This window comes from Rhipicephalus microplus, chromosome 2 (assembly GCF_043290135.1).
Source record: "Rhipicephalus microplus isolate Deutch F79 chromosome 2, USDA_Rmic, whole genome shotgun sequence".
NCBI lineage: Eukaryota > Metazoa > Arthropoda > Arachnida > Ixodida > Ixodidae > Rhipicephalus > Rhipicephalus microplus.
The window spans coordinates 15,950,821-15,973,005 of NC_134701.1; the positions used below are offsets into that span (position 1 = coordinate 15,950,821).

General features: G+C 45.8%; 1 protein-coding gene across 3 annotated transcripts; it reads right to left on the minus strand.

The window, feature by feature from the left end:
- Nucleotides 1-1,460: 1,460 nt before the first annotated feature.
- Nucleotides 1,461-9,790, minus strand: LOC119169201 (THAP domain-containing protein 2-like). 3 transcript variants are annotated; one of them, XM_075886245.1, is made up of 3 exons: nt 7,058-9,790; nt 4,934-5,132; nt 1,461-1,783 (listed from the first exon to the last, which is right to left on the minus strand). In XM_075886245.1, the coding sequence occupies exons 1-3, from the start codon at nt 7,105-7,107 to the stop codon at nt 1,634-1,636; spliced, it is 399 nt and encodes a 132-aa protein (XP_075742360.1). In that variant the 5' UTR covers nt 7,108-9,790; the 3' UTR covers nt 1,461-1,633. The 3 variants fall into 3 exon arrangements, 2 of the variants coding, with proteins under 2 accessions (XP_075742360.1, XP_075742359.1); XM_075886244.1 differs by lacking the exon at nt 7,058-9,790 and adding an exon at nt 5,266-5,389; XR_005109554.2 differs by lacking the exons at nt 1,461-1,783; nt 7,058-9,790 and adding an exon at nt 4,675-4,779 and having other exon boundaries at nt 4,934-5,070.
- Nucleotides 9,791-22,185: the final 12,395 nt, after the last annotated feature.

A 22,185-nucleotide genomic window follows, 5' to 3' on the forward strand; every position in this document is an offset into this window, starting at 1 on the left:
GCACATCGCATTAGGCCTAATAGCAGTGCTACGCTTCCATTTCACACACACACGCGCGCGCATAATGTATGCTTTACTGCAATACACTGCAAGCACTTCACCCCATGACACTGATGTATTGCGGCAATGTTAACATTTAAAAAGACCTTTACGGGTTAGCAATTGAAGCTCGACAATGCTCCCAACAATGAAACTTCTATTTTATTACATTTTTTTTCATTGTTATACACTTGCCTAAACTAGTGTTACCAGCCGTCCCGAATTTCGCTGGACTGTCCAAGACTTTGCCCGCGCTGTCCCAGTCGGGACAAATGTCCCCGATTTTTTCCGGACTGTTCAGTAAATGAAAAAAAAAAAAGAAACGTTTTGCGTTATAAAAGGCATGCCAAGTAACGAGCGTCCGTCTGATAACATAGACAAAGAAATGTTGCTGTGGTTAGCTGCAAGGAACTTTAAACACTTCAGCTGAACTTTAGCGTCAACTTTTACTAGAGCATTCTAGAGCGAGAGGAAGTGTCACGAAGAGCACATAGCAAAATTTAGTGCCACATCAAGAGACCGACGCAATGAAGAGAAGAAATAACGGATTTGTTTGGAAGGCACCGCAACAAAGGAAACTAATTTCCTCACCCACACACAACTACCTTCACTGTTGGTTACCCCATTCTAAACACACACTGCTAAGCAAACAAATTGCCATCATTTGCGACTGCTTAATAAAGCCACTCGGACAAGAACGTTCTCTAATTCCAACTTGTGCATGCCGTATCTATCTCGCGCACTTACGCAAGAACAAGCTTCAATGAAAGCGTTGGCACAGTATATACTTCCTCCCATGTGACACCAGCTGTTTGATCGGTCCTCAAGCAACACGCATGCACCTACCATACATCCGCGTAGTACATGCATCAGACCAATATTCACAAATCGCGTTCCAAAGGCCTTTATTTTATGCTCGTTGTCATTGCTTGTAGATTTGGTGGCAAACACTTCGGGCTGGTAGGTGTTAATTCTGTGCTTCGGGCGAATGACGTTAACTACTCGATAAGCACGGCGACATCACAGGAATTAAGAAAAGCGGCAGCGACTTGCGTATGAATCACTTTCTAACAACAGAAAGCGACCACGACCCCACGGGCAGAGGCGGTTCTCGCCATTTCAAACAGATTACAGTCCAATCCAACACCAACATCGGAGAAGAAAACATCACGACTAGAATACGATGAACCCGCCACAGACTGTGTGTCACAAGCTAGTGAGGAACTCTACCTGAACCACAGAATAAAGAACGCCCGAATCGCCTGAAAAGTGTTTTTTAACACACCGATTCTAACGCCATCTATTCATACACTTTAAGCCAAGTCAAGTCGGTTTTAAGCGGCTATTGGGTGAACCGAACCGTTTTGCCTCGAAATGGTTCGTGCCACCGGGGGAACCGAAACACTTCCCGTGAATAAAGCGTGTGCCCCCACCTCTCACTGTCGCAAAGCCGCGTTAATCAGGACGCAATAAAGCCGAGTCGCCAGTACGCCTGTTGCCAAGTGCTCGGAAGGAAGCCCTGCGCCGAGTAGGATACTCGCGAAAGAAGCGTGTGCGCCCACCTCCCACTGAATGAACGCCAAGGAGGTTATACTTAGAACTTCTGGAGTGGCGGTCCCGCATACCCGCCCATGTATCGGAGTGAAGCCGCGGAAACCCGTCGGCGGCCATATTGCTCAGGGCAGAAGGAGGCGGCGACTGCCTTGTGCCGCCGTTGTGCCCCGTACGCTTGCAGCCGTGCCTTCTGTAATAGCAATGAAAGGGCCGCTTTATTTTTCTTAGGACGCGAGGGAACTTTGAAACGACTAATATACATCCTATTTATTTTTTTCTTGACACTTACACTGAGAGTTAAAGATGATGCGATAGGATATCAGTTTGTATTATATGTTTACACTGTTGTCTCACGGCAGAAGTACCGCTCGAGAAGATGCAACGAAAATAAAATTTAAGAGCAGGAGAAGTTGTAGAATGCTAGCTGGAGACGAAAACAAAAATATGAAACCAATAACGCAATAAAGGAAACTGAAGGTTCACGGTACAACCATATTTATTCACTTGTCCACATTCAGCACCACGGTTACCGGCCGCGGCGGCCACTTTTATAATGGAGGCGAAAAGCGAAAACGAGATTTCGGCGCAGGTTAATGATCCCCAGATGGTGAAAATTAATCCGGAGCCCTCCACTACGGCAAGGCTCATTGCCTGAAATGCGTCGGCCCGTTAAACCCTACAGTTAGTCACATTCAGCACCAGATGCATTTGACTAAACCAAACGTTAAATCTTCCAGCAAAAAATTAAAATTCTGACTAAAAGAACAAATGCATCAAACACTAACAGTGAGCTAAATTAAATAGAAAAACACATCAATCAAGTTCTCGCACTTAGAGATTTTTGAAAATAATCTCTCTTGTTAGGAGTGTGCGCACGTTTTTGTTACAGTTCTCCTGGTTCATTCTCCTAGAAATGTGATGAAGTCTTGTTCTGATGTACACGCTGGCAATTTTCTTTGATAAGCTATATATATGGTTATCAAGGGGGTCACAGTCCAGCAGGTGAGGCTCCAGCTGCGCGAACAATGCTTTTTCAAACACTGCAGTCATCACATGTACCAAAAGGCTATCTGAGCTAGAATTAAGGGATTTCAAATTCTTGCATTCATGCTGTAGTACTCGCAGTCCCTTTTCTGCAATACTGCAGATCTCTAAGACGTCCTTGGATGGTGCGACAAGTCCACCTCTGTTTTTTGCTCTGACAAGGTCTGGTTCTTCGCTTGATTCCAGCGCAGCACAGCACTCCTCACAATTCGTGACAGACCGCACCTTGCGAGCCACAAATCCCGCTATATACGGCACAACAGCACTCGTCACCGCTGAAAGGCTCTGGGGGAGATCCACACGATGAGTGTAGTCATGTTCATCATCCACAGGCTCCAGAAGCGACGACCTCCTGTGTGACGTAACTGCTGTTGGTGACTCGGCAAGGCTGACAGCACTGGACATGTTCAGGATAGACACCACATCTCGGCAGCAGTTCCCAGCGTCAGACGATGTTACCTCTGTGTGGAAGAGGAGGCGCTTATAGGCGGCTCTGAACTGGCAGGCTGTGGGGTTGTTGTTGTATCCCCCCTTTCCCCTCACACAACCAAAAAACGTTTCCAAATGGTCTTGCGACATCTTGTGCGTCAACAGATACTTCAAAATTTTCGTGGCCACAAGGGCATCGAAAAGGGCAGTGACACTTCGAATGCAAATGATGAGGCCAACAAACCCAGTTTTTTTCAGTCCATCTATCACTGGTCGCCCACTTGCATCCTTCAGCCCCCTAATATACTCCTCGGCTTCGTGGAAGAACGATTTCCAAGAAGCTGCATTCTGCTGCCGCAGTGGGGCTTTGAATGATCGCGCCAGAGGGTTCCTCGAGTTCAGAATATCGAAGAGGCGATCAAAGATTCGAATGAACTCCGCTGTTGCGTGGGCACCTTGAAACTGGGGAAGCTTCAGTTTATACTCGCAGAAGTCCAGTGCATCAGCAACAGATGAGCTAAGGGTCTGCACAGCCAGTCGAACCTTCATTTTTTGCTTTGCCCACTCCAGATGAACTTTCGTCAGCTTGTTTCCAAGGTGCAAGCCCTCTTTTTGTTGCAAGGCCTCAAGAGCTTCAATGTATGACCACTTCACTTTGCGCCCTTGAATATCAGTGAGGTGGTTTACTGATCCCAAGCAGTTACGCACAAGCTTGATCATGTGGCAGGCATCTAGAATCACAAATACTTTGTTTGGGCAATCTTCTAAGCACTGGAATGAGGTGTTAAATCCCGGAGAACGACAGCGGAGATCAGCACCAAGAAAACTGGCCATTGAAAAGTTCGAGGCCGCTCCATCAAAAGTCAGTGATGCTGCTATGACACCTGCTGAAGTCACGCGCGAGATACACTCTTTCGTTAGCTGCGCTCTTTCAGAACCAGAGAGAGAATCAATGAAAAAATACCCAAGGGGCACCTTCAGCCTCATATTGAGTGCCACCAGCATGAAAACACAGGCATTCGTTGCTTCTGGGAGGCTGTCATCTGGCATTTCCATGCCCAAGTCGACATATCCGAAAACTTTGTTGCCCACAAGTTGGACATGTTTTTTAATAGACATGTCGTCAACCATTATGGCAGCGACCAGTGGCTCATCTGTTCCTTGCACTATGTTCTTGATAAACTCGAATGATTCTGAGGTGAAGCCAGGATCACCATTCACTGCCTTGTACCATTCGCGAAGAGTTCGCTGGTTTGGCAAAGCATTGTTAAACTTAGCTCGCACATAATCATAAGCCCTTGGCGAATAATAGTGAAGCGTCAGTGCAAATGCTCTTAATTCTGGGGGGTATTTGTTCGTCTTTTCATGAGTTCTCTTGAGAAGCTGCTGGATATCCGGAGAAAATGACGCTTGGAAAACCTCCAACCCTTTTTCCGACAAAAGGTTCTGCTCCTTTAGCTGCTCAATCAAATCCTGAGAAGCATCAATGCGTTTTGAAAGTCTCCGTTTCTTCTGGTGCAACGTCTTGACCTTCTTTTTCAGCTGCTGTACCTCTTTCGCCGATTCATGCACTTTCTGCTTGTACCACTCCTTCGGGGGGGGGGGGGGGGGCGGGGGAGTTTGCAGGGGGGAGACTTCGGCAGCTTCACCCAAAACAGGCTCCTGAGGCGAAGGCATCTCCCGACTTTTTGGAGGAGCTCGTTTTCTCTTCTCCTACGCAAAAAGAGGAATAACGCGACAGCGTCAGAAATTTAGGCATTTAGAGCGAATGCGCAACTAAATATTAGAAACTGAAAATCCCAGAGATGCGGAGCTAACGCTACAATAACTACATTTGGTAAACGAAGAGCTCACGAAGCGTACTCACTGGCTTTTGTAGGTGCGCTGGAAACGCTGCAAACTTGGTAGGGATGCTACCAGCTCGTAGTCTCGTTGTTTGCCCTGTTCTATCGAAGCAGTCTGCTTCAAAGTGCGTTGAACACAAGACGTCATTCTTCTTCGGAGTCCAACCTTCTCGCCTCACAGCGCGCTCCCATGCACTGCGCAATTCGCAGTCTTTGGGAAACCTGCAAAGCACAAAAATGTTTCACAGTGTCTCCATGGCACCGGGACGTAAATGGGAAATGCTTGTACGCGCGAATGCATTCGTAATCGCAAAAATATGCGAGGGAAAGCGAGCGAGCAAAGCACGCTACTTACACGTGAAAAGTTATCCCCGGTGTTTGCTTCACGCGATTTGCGCAGCATAATGCTGCGCAAGAGCCCACCATCGTCTTCAGAAGAGGTCACAGTCGTCTGCCACAGCGGCCTCATTCGATTAGAGGCACCGCACTCAAGAAAAACAACGGAGAGGCCGCACGCACATGCACGCGTTACAATGCGTTCGACCGCTTTCTGCCCTGAGCAATATGGCGGCGCGTGGCGTCAGCCGCGGAGCCCCTCCGCCACTCCAGAAAGTTTAGTATAACCTCCTTGATGAACGCCCTACGCCGAGTTGGATACTCATGAAGAAAGCGTGTGCCCCACCTTTCACTGCCGAGTCGCAAAGCCGCGCCGTTCAGGATGCATTGAAGCCGAGTCGACTGACTACGCCTGATACACCTAGGCCTGCTGCGAAAAACGCCGCACCGGAGATTACTGAACTCCACTTGGTGAGTTTTTGTTGATTATCAGCATGCTGTTATTGAAAGCGCGTTTCTGATACTGTCGTTTTAAATAAGGCTACGAACTGAGTTCGGGCAGCAAGGACAGAAATGTAGTGGTGATACATGCGTGCGATCGTAAAATCCTTGAAAGCCTGCGCGCAAAACCTTGTCGTGCGTCACTACCACAATGTCGAAGCTAAAAGTAAAGCATGCAGCCTCAAGACATTGTCTTTAGTCGAACTAATTTGAGACAAGAGAATTAAACTTATTGGAGAGCTCTTCGCGGATGTTTTTTTTTTTTTTTCATGGCTTCACTGCAATACGGCCCCGTGTTCAGGTGAAGGCAAGTTAGACTCGCAGTTATCCTCGCCCGTCTGTGGTTGTCGCTTTTTTTTTTTTTTTCGCCCCACTGTGTTATTATGTGATCTGAAAATAAACTGCCACCCTTATCCATGAAACTGTAGAGTGCACTCCATGCGGCTCTACTCTGCATGATGTCTCCTTTGAGAGGCTTCTTCAATAAAAGAATGTATTAGGGCAAAGCTTACTAAAATCACAGCTGCCAACTGTTGTAACCACTATACCCATGCAAAAGTATACAATACATGAGATAATAATTTATTAACATGAAAACTGTCCCATGAGAGAACACTGAAGGTATTTACAGGAGAATGACACAACAAAGATAACACTTTATGCATCAAGGATAGACATACGTGAATGTACACATTGGTGAGTTCATGTACGAACAGTCATGGTTATAACTTTGAAAAGCAAAATGAACTCTGCTTGCAGTGCAAGCTGAAGGGAAAATGAGAAGGGAGACGGGAAAGAGCGTACTCTTTCCTGTCCCCCTTCTCAGCTTGCACTGCAAGCAGAGTTTTCAAGTATGAAACCAACTAGTCTGCAAAGAAGTATTGATTCAAAAAGCACAAAGTTTTTGTTAGAATTTCAGTGGAAGCGGCATAGCAGGCACATATATTAAATGGACACTATCGACACGATGCTGTCATGCCAATGTGTGTAAAGTACACAGATGAAGCATGGTGCATACACAGGCAATATCAATTTGACTTTCTGTTGACCAGAAAGCACTATACTGCTCTTAGGCTCAGCCATCTTGAGACTAGAGTAGGGCTCTGTTGTTTTGAGCTAAAATTGAAAATGCAAGTGGCACATCGGTACTAAAAATGTGGGCTCGGTAGTTGGCCATCATATAATGATGCACTGGATGATGTGGTGTTCACAGAAGGGCATACTATTGCTGACAGCACAGGTAGTTTGCCGGGTTAACGCATAAGTGTGCATTGCAGGGAACTTGGTGGAGACAAGTGGTGTTCTGGTACCGTTTTATATATTGAGTGATGTGGGCCGACAGCACTGAGGACCAACCCATCACATCTAGTGGAGACCTGCAGGTTGCGTCATTGAAATCCAGGCCGCGGTGGCAGTCTCGATGCAGGATATTGGAATGAAAGAAAAAGGATGAGTGCGCTATACAATGGGACGGCGTGTCATAATGCAAAATAGCTTAATTGGCCGCTATCAAGCAAGGTATCAAATAAGAATAAACAGCAAACAACAAAATGGAAAAGATGAATTAAAAGAAACCATGCTAAGTTGTCAATACACTGTAATGTTGCAAATTAGACGAGTCGGAGCAAGAAAAATACGGTTAAAGTCTAGAAACGCGCGCGACTACACTTTCTGGAAGCTAATAGCAGTTTCTTGAGGTGCCTTCTGGGAGAACCTCATAGGGTACTTCAGTATTTCGCTGTAAAACCTTGTAAGGCCCGAAATAGAATCATAGCCCAAAAACCTTCTCCAAAAATATGTCTGTGCCCCAACGGGTGTTTCATAAATGATATTGTTACTGGTAGATGACTGAAAACAGGTATATTTACAATATTTACAGTTACAGTAATGCGGGTAAAAACAACTAAGATAGCGAGAGCAGGCACCACCTAGTCCTTCACTTTTTCGTCCTCTCTATGTGAGCGGCACATATTGTTACCCTCCGGCGGTGAAGGCACCGACTCGGTGCAGTCAGAGAAAGACGGTATAGAGGTGGTTATTATACATGTGCGTTGCGGCAGCCCGGTGCATGACATGGCTTCAGACGTACAACGTAAACGATGTTGGTATGGGGTTGAGTCGATGAGGACAAAGACAATTCAATTTCTTATGTCACGACGGTCACTTAGCGGTGCATAGGGGACGGTCCGGAGGGCGAGAACAGTAGCTTTGTAAAAAGCCCAATACAGCGTGCTGGAGACCACAGCACAGGAATCCTGGAGGAAAGTGAGTGTTTATATGACTGCTCTCGTAACGAAATCGTTGGCCCGCTTGCGAGTTGGTTAGCCGAATGCACACAAGTTGACGTGTATGGTCGGCATGGGCTATAGCGTATTGAGCGTATTCAGTGAGTGGACATGTTGAAGGAGGCATCATTGGTGTCCATAGGCAACACTGGATTTCAGCCAAATAAAATAAAGGCAAACAGCCAGCTGCCTCGTGTTACGACGTATATGTTGCACAAGACTAAGACATCTTGTATGTAAACCATGTGCAGCTCCTTTGAGGTTTGGGCATGGCACGAGAGTTCTTTATGTTGGCGTGCAATGGGCTTTCCAAAAAGGTGTTTCATGTTTTTTGTTTACATACGTCTTTTTTTTTTGTTACGTACGTTTAAATTCTCCTCGTGTGTGTCGAACCACACGCTGGCCCTACCCCTGAGGTAGTACCTGACGTTTGCAAGCACCAAAGTCGAATCCCAGCGATTGGTCTCGCTGCTGCACTCTTAGTTGGCCAGCCACTTCTCCACCTGACTGTTATCAGCAGTCCCGCAAAAGGGGCCTGGGCCTCGGAGGTGGGTCTTGACAATGTGACTGGGTGCATTTGGCATAGCGGGGGCTGAATCAGCAGAATTGTCTGCCGGCATGATGGACTGTCCAAGAATACGCCCGCTGCGAAGTTCCGTTGTGTGCTCCTGATGTGCCCAGCACCTCCACCAAAGATATTACGGGGAGATGACAGAAAACGAGTGTATTTACAATATTCATAGTAATAATACTGCGGTTAAAAACAACCACGATGGCCAGGACAGGCACCACCTAGTCTTCTAACTTCTTCGGTTTCTAGGTAAGCGGCACATAACAATACTGTCAGTGTCGTGGTTTTAGGACATTAACCTCCCCGCCACTCAAAAAACGCAATTGAAGAGCTCGTTACTCCTGACAGTAAGGCGAAACAAAAGTCGCTCATGGTGGAATGGCACAATGCTACTGCACAACATTGATGAGTATCTGATTGTGACTTGTGAGGGCCACACCTGGTGGATCCAAGAGACTAGTGGGATTAGTGGGCACCATTATTTAACATCAGCTTTGACAAGGCTGTATGCATGATACTGAGGTAGTAGTGCAGAGCCAAATGCTTCTGCCTGTGGCTAAGGTGACTAATTGTAAGGTTATGATATTACAGCTAGTGCGAGGAGTCGTTCTCGCTTTGGTTCAATCAAAGATGAAGCATCAAGTGCAGCAGTGGCGATGAACTGCTCCTTCGCATAGATTTAGGTTCACTTTAAAGAATCCCACATGGCCTAATTTGATCCGAAGTCACCCACTGTGGGCCCCGTCGCGGTGGTCTACTGGCTAAAATACTTGGCTGCTGACCCGCAAGCCATGGCATTGAATCCCGGCTGTGGTGTCTACATTTCCGATGGAGGTTGAAATGGTGTAGGCCAGTGTGCCCAGATTTGGGAGCCCGTTAAAGAACCCCAGGTGGTCGAAATTTCCGGAGCCCTCCACTACGGCGTCTCTCATAATCATATGGTGGTTTTGGGACGTTAAACCCCACATATCATCAGTCACCCACTGCGGTGTGCTTCACAATCATATCGTTTCGCCACATAAAACCCTAGAAATGATGTTTGAAACCAAGTTTGCTCTGTGCCTAGAACTGTCGTGAGCCCAGTTGATGGGAGGCAGCTGCCATTCAGTGCAGCGTTGCGCCAGGCACATTTTTCTCTATGCTGTGGCTCAAAGAATGGGGCCTCTTCTTTGCTCTCTTGGCAGCTGGCTCAACTGCTGGGCGCCCTGTAGGGACCCTCTTGTACCCCCTTGTAAGCCCTGGCCTACGCCTAGCAGTGCTGGTCGGTTGCACCCTTATGTGACGGGCCCGGCGACGTCTTGCTGCAGCGGTAGCCTTGAATGCCAGCATCAGTCCTGTCCCATCGCTGCTGTTTTGAACAAGAGCAAGCTCCTCTGCAAGGCCCTTCACGATATCAAGGTAAGCTGGATTGTGTGCATTCACAGAATGCACACGCCGCAACTGGACCTCCAGGAACTCATATGCATGTTCTTGGGCCTGCGCAAAAAGTGATGAAAGAAATATACTTCAAGTGTACAGCACACCAACAAGAACTGCACATTTATTTTGCTCCTTTCTAACTGCAGACAACTGCTCGAGAATAAAGTTCAAGCTGAGGAGTCAGTTTAAGTTAAGGTTTTCCTGTCACCTGTTTTGACTATTCTGTTAGTGGAAGTGCTGCTAATACCAACAATTGGTGACCTGTAGTCCCAAACATGGAACAATACGACACCAATAGTGTTGAAATCTTGAAATCGCCCTCAGAATGATGACATCCACCAATATGAAATTGTAAATTCGTGAGTGCGGTGGAGCACAATAATATGCTTACAGGAATAAAAGAAGCCTTGACTACTGTTCAGTAGCATTCCCTATGTTTAATTGAAAAGTACTTCAGGGCCCTTTCAAGGGGCTTGTCCTACCTGGGCAAGTTAAGCTGCATCAGGCACTGACGGTACGGGTGCGAGTTGTGTGGCCTCTTGCGTGCTGGTGCCTTGCATTGTTTGGAGTTCGTCTGGCTCCTCCTGCTGGGCACTGGTACCTGCCGTGGTTCTAGAACTACTGCTGGGCTCCTCCTCTTGGAAGGGTTCGAAAAATATCCTGGGGGGACACTTCTCGCCCCGGGTCAGCTGTCCCAGTTGGTACCGGTCGTCAGTACTCAGTGCCGGAGCATTTGGAAACAGTCCTCCGTACTTTTTCTGCACCAAAGCCTGGTGCTAACAAAATGCACCTTGTTTACCAAAAAGACACGTACATATTCCTATGTCAGCATAGACTTCATAACTGGAGCTGGGGTGGGTCGCACTAGGCACAATGTACTGTCCCTGGCCTACGACTTGGATGGCCTCGGCTGCGTCTTTCGGCATTCTCAACAGCAGCCGCTTGTACAATAGTTGATGGGCTGCAACACGGCTGTAGGCGTGGCGGAGGATACGGCTTTCAAAGTATTTCTCCCACACCAGAGCCACCGAGTCTACGAGTGCGACTGCATTAAATGCTTCGACTCTGTTCAGGATAATGTCTTTGAGCACGCGTATGGTTGCCTCCGCAAAATCTGGTGTTGTGGCCCCTTGTCAACACGTCCAAACGGTAGAGCTGCATCCACTCTTTTTGTCGGCTCAAGAATGTCAGAACTCTAGACACGAAGGCATCGTGTTGCAGGGCCTTCACTTCGGCAGTGGCAGCTTCAAGTTTTTCTGCTGTGTCTGCATACATGACCTGCAGATAGCAGGAAATTTTTCAATGAGGTGCTCGTATTTGGATATTTTCGATTTTTTTAAACTACACCATAAAACAGATTCATGCTTCACTGTCTGCATTGAAGTCACTTTGTGATCTGCACATGCTTGCCCCAGCTCAAAGGGCCAGTAAACAACCCCCAAGGACCAAAAATCAAAAATATGTGCACCTTTGCTCCGTGAACATGCTGCCTCCTCAAGGATTTTGCAAATACTTTATTAAGGAATTCACAGGGGTTAGAACATTGGTTTCAGCTAGTTTCAAATTTTCGTGCGGTCTCGCCACCCTTCTCTTTCAAAGGGAGGAAAAGGCGTAGCCTGCCGTCGTGACTGGTTTAACCCAATCGATGAGCTGCGTGCTTCGTCAAGTCGCCGATCGGCGAATTTGTGTCACTGCTCATGAAAGGAGGATTGGTCAGGTGTAGGAAAGGAGCGGAGGAATTGTTTTTCGAAATGGAGGCTGTGCACGGTGCGCAGCGCTGTAATCTGGAAATTGATTGCCGCGGTCTGCTCTACGAATTGCCAAGCGGTGGTCCATAAAAGTTGATGCTGCTGACATTTTCTGTACGCTTGTGCGAATAGGGAATTTTAGGTTCGAAGTGAATTCGAAGCGAATAGTGATTTTGGTCGAATAATATCTAATTAAATTGTAATAGTGTATATATTGCATATTATAAACAAAAAGGGGCATATTTGTCATGGCCAAACAAACTTGCACAGATCCTTAAAAATTGAAAAGGCCATTTTTTTTTTATCAAAGGAAGTGGCAACAACTTCGAATTGTAGCAGCTTTCGACTTTTGGTGCAGTCCAAGTAATAGCCAGTAAAATATGCTGCGTTTCAATTTTTTTGTACTTAGACTTAGAGCATATAAATCTGTGTAACGAGCTTTTAAACTGAAAACAAAAAAAAGCAGAATCGATGTCATTGTAATTCCTTATTAAAACCTCTAAGTAGGGCTTTGCTGCAGTGCGAATTTCTCTTGATTACGTGTTTTCACGGCTTAGCACCAATTCACTGCAGTGAAACCACTTTTACATGTGGTCTAATATGCTTGGGTAAAAGCTTTCATGGTTTAGCATCCCTCCACTGCCATGAAACCACCTTTACAGAGTGTTACATGTGGACTAATATACACCTATTTTGTTCGGTTTCAATAATTCAAAATTTTCAGCAATGTAACTTCGAATCAAATCAAATTTGATTACTGCATTATTCATTTGAATATTCAAAGCATTTGAATATTTGTACAAGCCTCATTTTATGGCATTTGAAATCATTTGAACCCACCAGACGTTTACTGGTGTACTTTTTAAATGTGATTAAAATGGACACAAATACTGTCTGCGTTGTCATCTGCAGATTAGGGCATCTTGTGCGGCATACACTCCAAATTATATTATGGGGAATTGAAGGTAACTCATGAACTAGCCTTGCATGACAGCTGTGCTTTTTATACACCTATGCTGCTATGCCAGCGCCATCATCTTGGAAACATGAAACGAATGCTAAAATAGCAGACCATTGTGAATTTGTTCACTAAGTGCAGATGCAACGAATGCACCTCGTATCTTATAGCTAGAGTTACAACTAGATTGCAAAAAAACTTGCCAGTTGGAAGGCAGACATGAATCGTCTTCTCTGGTCTTTGTCGACAGAGTTGTGAGATGTCGTCAGCCAGCGCCACTCCGCTTGTGCCACATGAAAATGGCACAAAAGCTGCCTTGCTGACGGCCATGTCTGCTGCAGGGCGGCCTTCTCGGCACTCGAATTGTCACTCATGAGTACCTGTGGGGCCTGGCAGACAATGCAATAAAGTTGAAAGCTGTCCATAGTTATAAAGGCATAGAAAAGTCGTGGATGTTGTGAGAACAATTTTCGTGGGTGAATCTAAAAATATAAATAGCCTTGGCTAATAATTTTCTATTGAATTTGAGTTCGCTATTTGCTTTTTAATAAACTATAGAGAGCAGTAACATTTATGGTAAGTTTCAAGGTTAAAGACAAGTGTAAGTTTGCATCTGTTACCAGTATTTTAAAAAGAGGAGAGAGTTCGGGCAATAGGTCCACGAACTCACTCATTGGCCAACTCACACGAACTCGCTCAGACTCACATTATGAGTCTGAGTCTGGATAAGCACTATTTTTGTGAGTCGAAGTTCGAGAGAGTTTGTTTGAAGAAAATTTTAGTGAGTGTGAGTCCGAGCGGGTTTGGCTAAGCAAAATTTTGGAGAGCCTGAGTCCGAGTGTGTCTAAAGCGCAAAATATATTTCTTGAGTGAGTTCCACTTTCTTTTGCCGACTTGAGGTTCCACCTAGACATTTTCAGCATTACTCAGCCTTACCTAGATTCACATTTATACTCACATCTATTCATTATTCCAAAGCAGTGTTTTTCATACACCGTTTCAATATTTATTAATTAGACGTTTTAATTATACAAGGAGGCACCTTGGCAGTCCCAAACTAAGTCTTCCAGGGAATTTCTCGACTATTATATTTTAACATCTCCTCCAAGAAAAATGACTTTACTGGTTTGGAAGCACTCGGAACTCGTTTTCGAAGATGCTGTGTGAAGCGGCACCAAGAAGAGCGATTACATCAGATATTGGTGTTAAAGAGCATTGACACCACAATCAAAGAAGCTAATTCCATTCTGATAAACTCATGAGTTGACTCAGTAGTACTCACTCACACTCAGGTTCAGCCGTGAGTCTGAGGCTGAGTGTGTGCGGTTGAGTAATGTTTTGGTGCGTTTGAGTCTGAGTGAGTCCGGCTTAAGAACCTGTGTGGGCCTGTACAAAGGCTTACAGTATTGTTAAATAAATAAATATGTGTGAACGAGAGTTTGGGTGAGTTCAGCTCAGAAAAAATTTTGTGAGTCTGAGTACAATGAGTGGAAAGTTCAATATACAAGGTGCATTTGATTTACCTGCACCAATTGAAACCGGTTCACGGCTGTGCATGCAAAGTTCAGAAATTGTGAAGCGCAAGTTCAGTGGTGCAGGCACAGTGCAACACCCAAAACGAATGACGATGTGCTGATGCAGGCCTTATTTCTGTTCACTTAGTTAACACCGTTAAGGTAACACTGACCGATGGCCAAATGATTATGCATACAGTTTATGAGGCACAAACTTCTTAGCAAAAAACACATCGTGTTAGTGGAGGCAGGTACGGTGCCTACACCAAAGTATAGCGTCGTCTGCTCAGCTGCACGCGCGGCTGCACCAAGCCGGCACTGTCAGTGTGGGAGGGGCGGGAAAATCGTGAACCAGCGCTGTACCTCTTCTGCACCTTTAGAAATGAATGGCAGGGTTCAGAGGTTGTCAATGCTGCACCGCTGAAACGAATGGGAAGACGCAAAACATCTAGAACTGGTTCACGTGGTGCAGGCAAATTGAACAGACTGATATATTTCATGAATGAGCCTAAGAGAGTTCCACAAGCTATGCCGACCTATGGTGTGGGCACATGTTTTAGCTTGAGAAACGCTTATCTAGCCTGAGTGAAATGCACAGAACAGGCACACTTCACCCACAATGATGGTGTCACATGGGAACGATTAGAATTCATAGCCAAATGTGTGATGATGATGATGAGAGCATGTAGGTGATTTCTATAAATGCCCACAAGAACCACAAAGGCCCTCTCCTGTGGCTTAGTCTGTGCAGTATTGTTTACTTTTGTTTTTGTCACAAATAATTTCTGTCCTGGTACAACTTTTTTTTTTTTGGTCCAGCTTAATGGAGCTATTTGCTATTGTGTCATTACTTACACTATGCAAATTCAGAAATGTCTTCAAAAGTAGTTACATAAGTTCCATAGGAAACTACAGGTTTTCCCGCTCACTTTGATCCAAGTGGCAGCTTAGATAATCTGCACGCCATTGAAATAATCTGAGCGGCAACCTCTTTAATCCATGTGCCAAACATTTAATCCAAGCCCCAACATATTTAATCCAAGTGTCAACTCAATCAGGCCACGTGCCAGTGATTTTAATCCAAGTGTCACCATGTTTAACCCAATCGCCAATGGCTTGAATTCAGGTGCCAGCCAACCCAATCGCCAATGGCTTGAATTCAGGTGCCAGTCAGTTCAATCCATGCACAAAAAGCACAATACAGGGCGTAAAAATGGCAATGCATTTGAAATGCAGTTTCTACAATATAAAATACTATAGTCGGAAAGTAGAATAAATCATTATTATTAGTATTCGCCGCTAGTATTCAAGGAAACGAAAATTCCGTGGTTCTCTTGAGCCATGTTTGCAGTGCTTATACTGTGCTATGTACAAGTTTGTAGATGAGTGCTTGGCCCGGGTGGAGTCATTTTAATAGCAATGAAAGAAAAAAGCAGGGATATTTTGTGTTCGTCAACAAAGCTCATAATTAGATTTGTATAGCATTACATGTCTGGGCCAGGTCATGTAATGCGGCAGACATAATATTGGTATTGGAGTGCCGGGATGCATAACAAGATATGAAAAGCTTGACTGTGGGCAGTGACGAGTCAGAAACAGGTACATGCTCAATAAATTAGGGCAGAGCAAATTAGAAATCATTTAAGAGGCTTTCGTCCTGCCGTGCACATAAGACGCAAACTCGTGACCCTGATGTGGAAAACAGAAGACATATTTTATATTCATATTAGTTATCTTTTATTCAAACAAAATTATGGGTATTTGATGAACGCGTGTTTCAAGCAAACACGCTTCAGGAATACTAGCGTTGTCTTTTTATATGAAAACAGGAGTTTCTCTTCTGATGCTTTTATAAAAAACTTAATTCCAAATGAACCGAAACAAATGCAACTTGAGTTTTGAATGGTTGTTTCTGATTTCAAGAATGAATGAATATCAAATCAAATCAAACTTTATTTATTTACTAGACAAAAACTGGAGGGTCGCCAAGGCTAAAAGCCGCGAGAAAGGCTTGACAAAGGCCCTGGTGACCATCTGTCTATCACCGTTATCACCGGGCTGAGCAGACGACTGCGAATGCATCAGCGAATAAGTAGCCGAAAGCCGTCTGCTTAGCAGACGACACGAATCTATGCATATGGGATGGTGTACATGGTTAGCCAGAATTATGCAGTAGCGACGAACCATAGACTAACATGGACTCTATGAGCAAATACTCTTAGTACCCATAACTGCAATTAACACACACTGTTCTTTTTTTATTTTGAAGCTATGATACCAAAATGTTAGGAGGAAATAGCAATGCGCACTTCATTTCATAAGCGCAAGCATGTATAGGTGAAGGAAAAGTTCTTCCTGTGACTTCATGTTTACGTTATTTTCACATTTATACTGTCTAAAGCGGCAAACTAGTGTTTCTAGTGCCTGGATTAAAATGACTGGCACTTTAATTAGTCATTGGTAATTGGATTAAACTCACTGACATGCGGCCTCATTGAGTTGGCGCTTGGATTAAATGTTTGGCTCATGGATTAAATAGCTCGGCGCTCAGATTATTTCAGTGGCAAGCAGATTATTTAAGCTGTCACTTGGATTAAAGTGGGCGGGAAAACCTGTAGTTCAGATACTGAATTATAGTCAAGCCACGCAATGAGCACTGGCCTCTACATTTTCTTGACTAGTTGCTCTTGTAAGTTTGTGTTAACAATGCTATTGTAGAGAATTGGGATGGTATTAATATATAGCAATTCACTGTGCACAAAATTTACAATTTTGTGCCGACTTCCTTACTTACTGGTTGGCCTCCAAAGCAGAGAGGATGAGCTTCCTTGAGGAGCTTGAAAGCAGCCAGGTAGCCATCGGTGCTCTGCTCCTTGTGAATTATTACTGCGAGTGGGACAGCACCAGCCTTGGTCGCAGTCAGCACCACTGTTACTGTGGATTTGGTGGTGCCGCATGAGGCAGTCGAATCAACAAAGACGATCTCCCTTGCCAGCTCGAGGTTATGAGCTCGTCGCATGATGGGGGGTAACCATGACCACTGCCCAGCAGGCACTGCTGCCACCACGAGTCACACTTATGTGAGTGCCCGGAAAGTTACGTGGAATGGCAGGTGGTCTTTTAAGAACAATCTTCAGGCGCATGACTTTTAATGGCCATTTTGCTCTCTGTACAGTGCAAAGTGTTCCTGCAAAGTAAGTTTTAGTTCTAGCTTCACCTTGTCTTTTAAAAACGTCCTGCAGGCTTTTTTCAAGCGATCATAACATTACCTCATTGTCGGAGTTTGTTGCCTCACAAATCAATTGCAGCAAAAATATTTTGACTCCTTGAAGTACGAGTGGAGTTCAGGTTTACTGCAATCTTTTTGTACTTCATTTATTGATTCTCCACGAGCACACTGTCAGCTACACAGCGATTAATGACAAAGGGAAAGAGGCTACATCAGCGAGCATTATTACATATTAGTATCAGATAGGGCAGGGAAGATGAGCAAAATCAAGAGAGCATGGGCCCGTGCAGGTGCCCGCATTCCCTTATGAATGCGGAGCATTTCTTTGCGTACTGCATGCACTTTCGGTATCTATCTATCTATCTGTCTGTCTGTCTGTCTGTCTGTCTGTCTGTCTGTCTGTCTGTCTGTCTATCTGTCTATCTGTCTATCTATCTATCTATCTATCTATCTATCTATCTATCTATCTATCTATCTATCTATCTATCTATCTATCTATCTGTCTATCTGTCTGTCTATCTGTCTGTCTGTCTGTCTGTCTGTCTGTCTGTCTGTCTGTCTGTCTGTCTGTCTGTCTGTCTGTCTGTCTGTCTATCTATCTATCTATCTATCTATCTATCTATCTATCTATCTATCTATCTATCTATCTATCTATCTATCTATCTATCTACCCGCCCGCCCGCCCGCCCGTCCGTCCGTCCGTCCATCCATCCATCCATCCATCCATCCATCTATCTATCTATCTATCTATCTATCTATCTATCTATCTAATCTAATCTAATCTAAAGCCCTGCCGCGGTGGTCTAGTGTAGTGGCTAAGGTACTCGGCTGCTGTCCTACAGGGGGCGGGATCGAATCCTTGTTGCGGTGGTGGCATCTATCTATCTGTCTGTCTATCTCTATCTATCTATCTAGCCGCTTACGTCTGGGTGCTCTCGTGATAATCTCCTTAACTTGGTGGGAACCTAAATTAATATGAGAGGGTTTGATGATTATGACACACTGGTCAAAACACAAATAACATTATATGCAGTGTTAAACACTTCTTGTTAAACAGTTAAACAGTGGCACATACCTTGCCACAGCTGTTTGACACTTGGTATCTACCCAAAAACGACAAGAACACACATGGGCCATTGTAACGCATGAACGTTAAAGGGACTCTGAAACACCTTTTTAAGTAACCATGGAATGGATTCACTAAAAGAGCTTATTGCCTCACGAATTCAACGCTGCAAAAATTTTAAGAATACGTCCAGTATGAGCAGACTCGCAAAGATTTGTCATGCTGCAATCGCATTCGCTCTGCTCTCATCCCGGCGAAAGCTCTGGGAGCTAAGCCGATGGGGGGTATGGCATGGGCAAAAAAAAATTTTATGTCACACGTGCCTTTTGTCATTGAAAACTTTCTCTTTGTTTTTTTTTTTTCGCTTTGAATACATGGTCTTTTCTGTGTGATCGCGAGCGCGCGTGGGGACAAGTTGCGGCCTCTCGCGGCGATTCCTGTAAGGACCGAACGCGCCATGTTAAAATCAGCGAATGGCTCATAGATGGCCTTTGAGTGATTTTTCAGCTTCCTCTGTCATTTGTTGAAACGAGAGAAAGCAATTTTAGCTGAACACTGTCGAAATTTGGGCTTGTTGGTGCTATGTTGGAAGTTAGCGCCTGTGCTGTGTGTCCTCTTCTTGTGTCCTCGTTTTTTAGCGCTATTTTCAGTCGTCACAATTTTATCTGACTTTGGTCATTTATTTATTGCAAATTCCAAGCCGCGTGCTGCACTATAATATTGTCACAAAGACACAGGCACGCAGGTACAAAATAGGGCGTTTACTTTCGCAACCCAAGGGCCAGAAAAGCGAACACCAGAGCACGCGCACACAGATCTACTTCGTTGTCCTCTTCAGATGCTGGCTACTATAGTTGCCAGCCTACCTTGCGTCAATTCCCCCTTTTCAAGAGCGACCATCCCGGTCGATTGTCTGAGATGCTAGAGGTGGCCACGAAAGAAAAAAAAATGATCACGTCAATGAAAAAAAAAAGCCCACGCTGTTGTGGATAATAAGGAAAATTTCGAAGTGTTCATAAGTCGCGGGCGTGGTACGGTTTCATCCGTACTACATGGACTACTTCTGGACGTGGACGTCTTCGGTTTAAACTGGTGTCGGAGCTTTGGGGAACTACCTCGTAATTCACGTCACTGAGGCAGCGCACAACTTCGTAAGGGCCAAAGTAGCGCCGCAATAGCTTCTCCGAAAGCCCACGATGTCGAACTGGTGTCCACACCCATACATAGTCACCTGGTTGATAGTGGACGCTCCTTCGGCCTTGGTTGTAACGGCGAGCGTCGATATCTTGCTGCGCGCGAATGCGGTTCCGTGCAAGCTGGCGGGCTCCCTCGGCTTTCTCAACGAAGTCGTCAACGCTGTCATTTCCGCTGTTGTCCTGGTCTACGGGGAGCATAGCGTCTAACGGTGTTGTGACGCGACGGCCATAAACAAGCTCGAATGGTGTTAGGTCTGTGGTCCGTTGCACAGCGGTGTTATAGGCAAACGTGACGTACGGCAAAATTTTATCTTACGTTTTGTGCTCTACATCAACATACATAGATAACATGTCGGCCAATGTTTTGTTTAACCTCTCCGTCAAGCCGTTTGTTTGGGGATGATAAGCTGTTGTTTTCCGGTGGTTGGTGTGCGTCAGCTTGGTGACTTGTTGCAATAACTCTGCCGTAAATGCTGCTCCGCGATCAGTTATGAGAACAGCAGGTGCACCATGGCGCAAAACAATGTCGTGGACAAAGAATCTGGCGACTTCAACTGCAGTTCCCTTGGGCACAGCTTTGGTTTCCGCATAGCGAGTCAGATAGTCGGTCGCGACAATTATCCACTTATTTTCTGAGGATGACGTAGGGAAGGGAACAAGAAGATCCATTCCTACTTGCTGAAATGGTGCTCGAGGTGGATCTAAAGGTTGGAGGAAACCGGCGGGCTTTGCGGGTGGAACTTTACGCCTCTGACAGTCACGGCAGGTGCGGACATAGCGCTGAACGGACGAATACAGCTGTTGCCAGTAGTACTTCTGTCGGATGCGCGCTAATGCCCTAGCAAAGCCTAAGTGACCGGCCGAAGGATCGTCGTGGCATGCCTGCAAAACTTCCTCACGCAGTGCCATTGGAACGACGAGGAGGAAAGTTTCCTGGCTGCTCTCAAGATTTCTCTTGTAGAGAACATTGTTCCGCAGGCAATACATAGTCAAACCACGCGAGAGTCGGCAAGGGACGATAACGTCTTCTCCTTGAAGATGCTGGATGACAGGAAGTAGCTCAGTGTCCTCACGTTGAAGCTCAGCCATCCGCACCACATCGACGATGCCAAGAAACGGTAAATCTTGTTCAGTGTCAGATGACGTCGGGGAAATAGGAGCACGAGACAGGCAGTCAGCATCTGTATGCTTATGTCCTGATCGGTAGACCACCGTTATGTCGTACTCTTGAAGGCGGAGGCTCCAGCGGGCAAGGCGGCCTGATGGATCCCGTAGATTGGCAAGCCAACAGAGCGAATGGTGGTCACTGACCGCTCGAAATGGCCGGCCGTATAGGTAGGGTCGAAACTTGCTAATGGCCCAAACGACTGCTAGGCACTCTTTTTCGGTGGTAGAGTAATTAGCCTCTGCTTTTGTGAGACTGCGGCTCGCGTAAGCGATCACACGCTCTGCGCCGTTCTGCCATTGAACTAGAATGGCTCCGATTCCCACGTTGCTGGCGTCTGTGTGGATCTCGGTGTCGGCAGTGTCGTCGAAATGTGCCAGCACTGGAGCTGTCTGCAGTCGATTGCGCAGCTCTACGAAGGCTTGTTGTTGTTCTTCCGTTCATACGAAAGGTACATCTGGCCGTGTCAGTCTTGTAAGAGGTTCCGCAATTTTCGAAAATCCTTCGACAAAACGGCGGTAGTATGCACAGAGTCTGAGGAATCGCTGAACAGCCTTTTTGTCTCCAGGACGAGGGAAATCGGCAACGGCAGCCAACTTCTCCGGATCTGGTCGAACACCCCCCGGGCTAACCACGTGGCCGAGAAACTTGAGTTCTTGATAGCCGAAGCAGCACTTTTCGGGCTTGATGGTAAGGTTCGCTCTCCTTATTGCAGTGAGGACACTTTTTAGCCTTGAAATATGCTCGTCAAATGTGGTTGAAAACACAACGACATCATCCAAGTATACAAGACACGTCTGCCGCTTTAGTCCAGCTAGTACAGTATCCATCATGCGTTGAAACGTGGCGGGAGCGGAACAGAGACCGAAAGGCAGCACTTTAAATTCATACAGCCCGTCAGGCGTCACGAACGCGGTTTTCTCACGGTCGCCCTCGTCAACTTCAATTTGCCAGTACCCTGACTTGAGATCTAGTAATGTGAAGAACTGGGCGTTGCGTAGACGGTCTAAGGCGTCATCAATCCGTGGCAGGGGGTAAACGTCGCGTTTCGTGACTTTGTTAAGCCGTCGATAGTCGACGCAGAAGCGTAGTGTGTTGTCTTTTTTCTTTACTAAGACAACAGGTGACGCCCACGGACTTGTCGAGCGTTGGATGACGTCATCATTCAGCATTTCTTGAACTTGACGCTTAATCACCTCTCTTTCCTTCGCGGACACACGGTATGGATGTTGGCGAAGAGGCCGCGCCGACTCCTCGGTAACAATGCGGTGTTTTGTAATGGTGGTA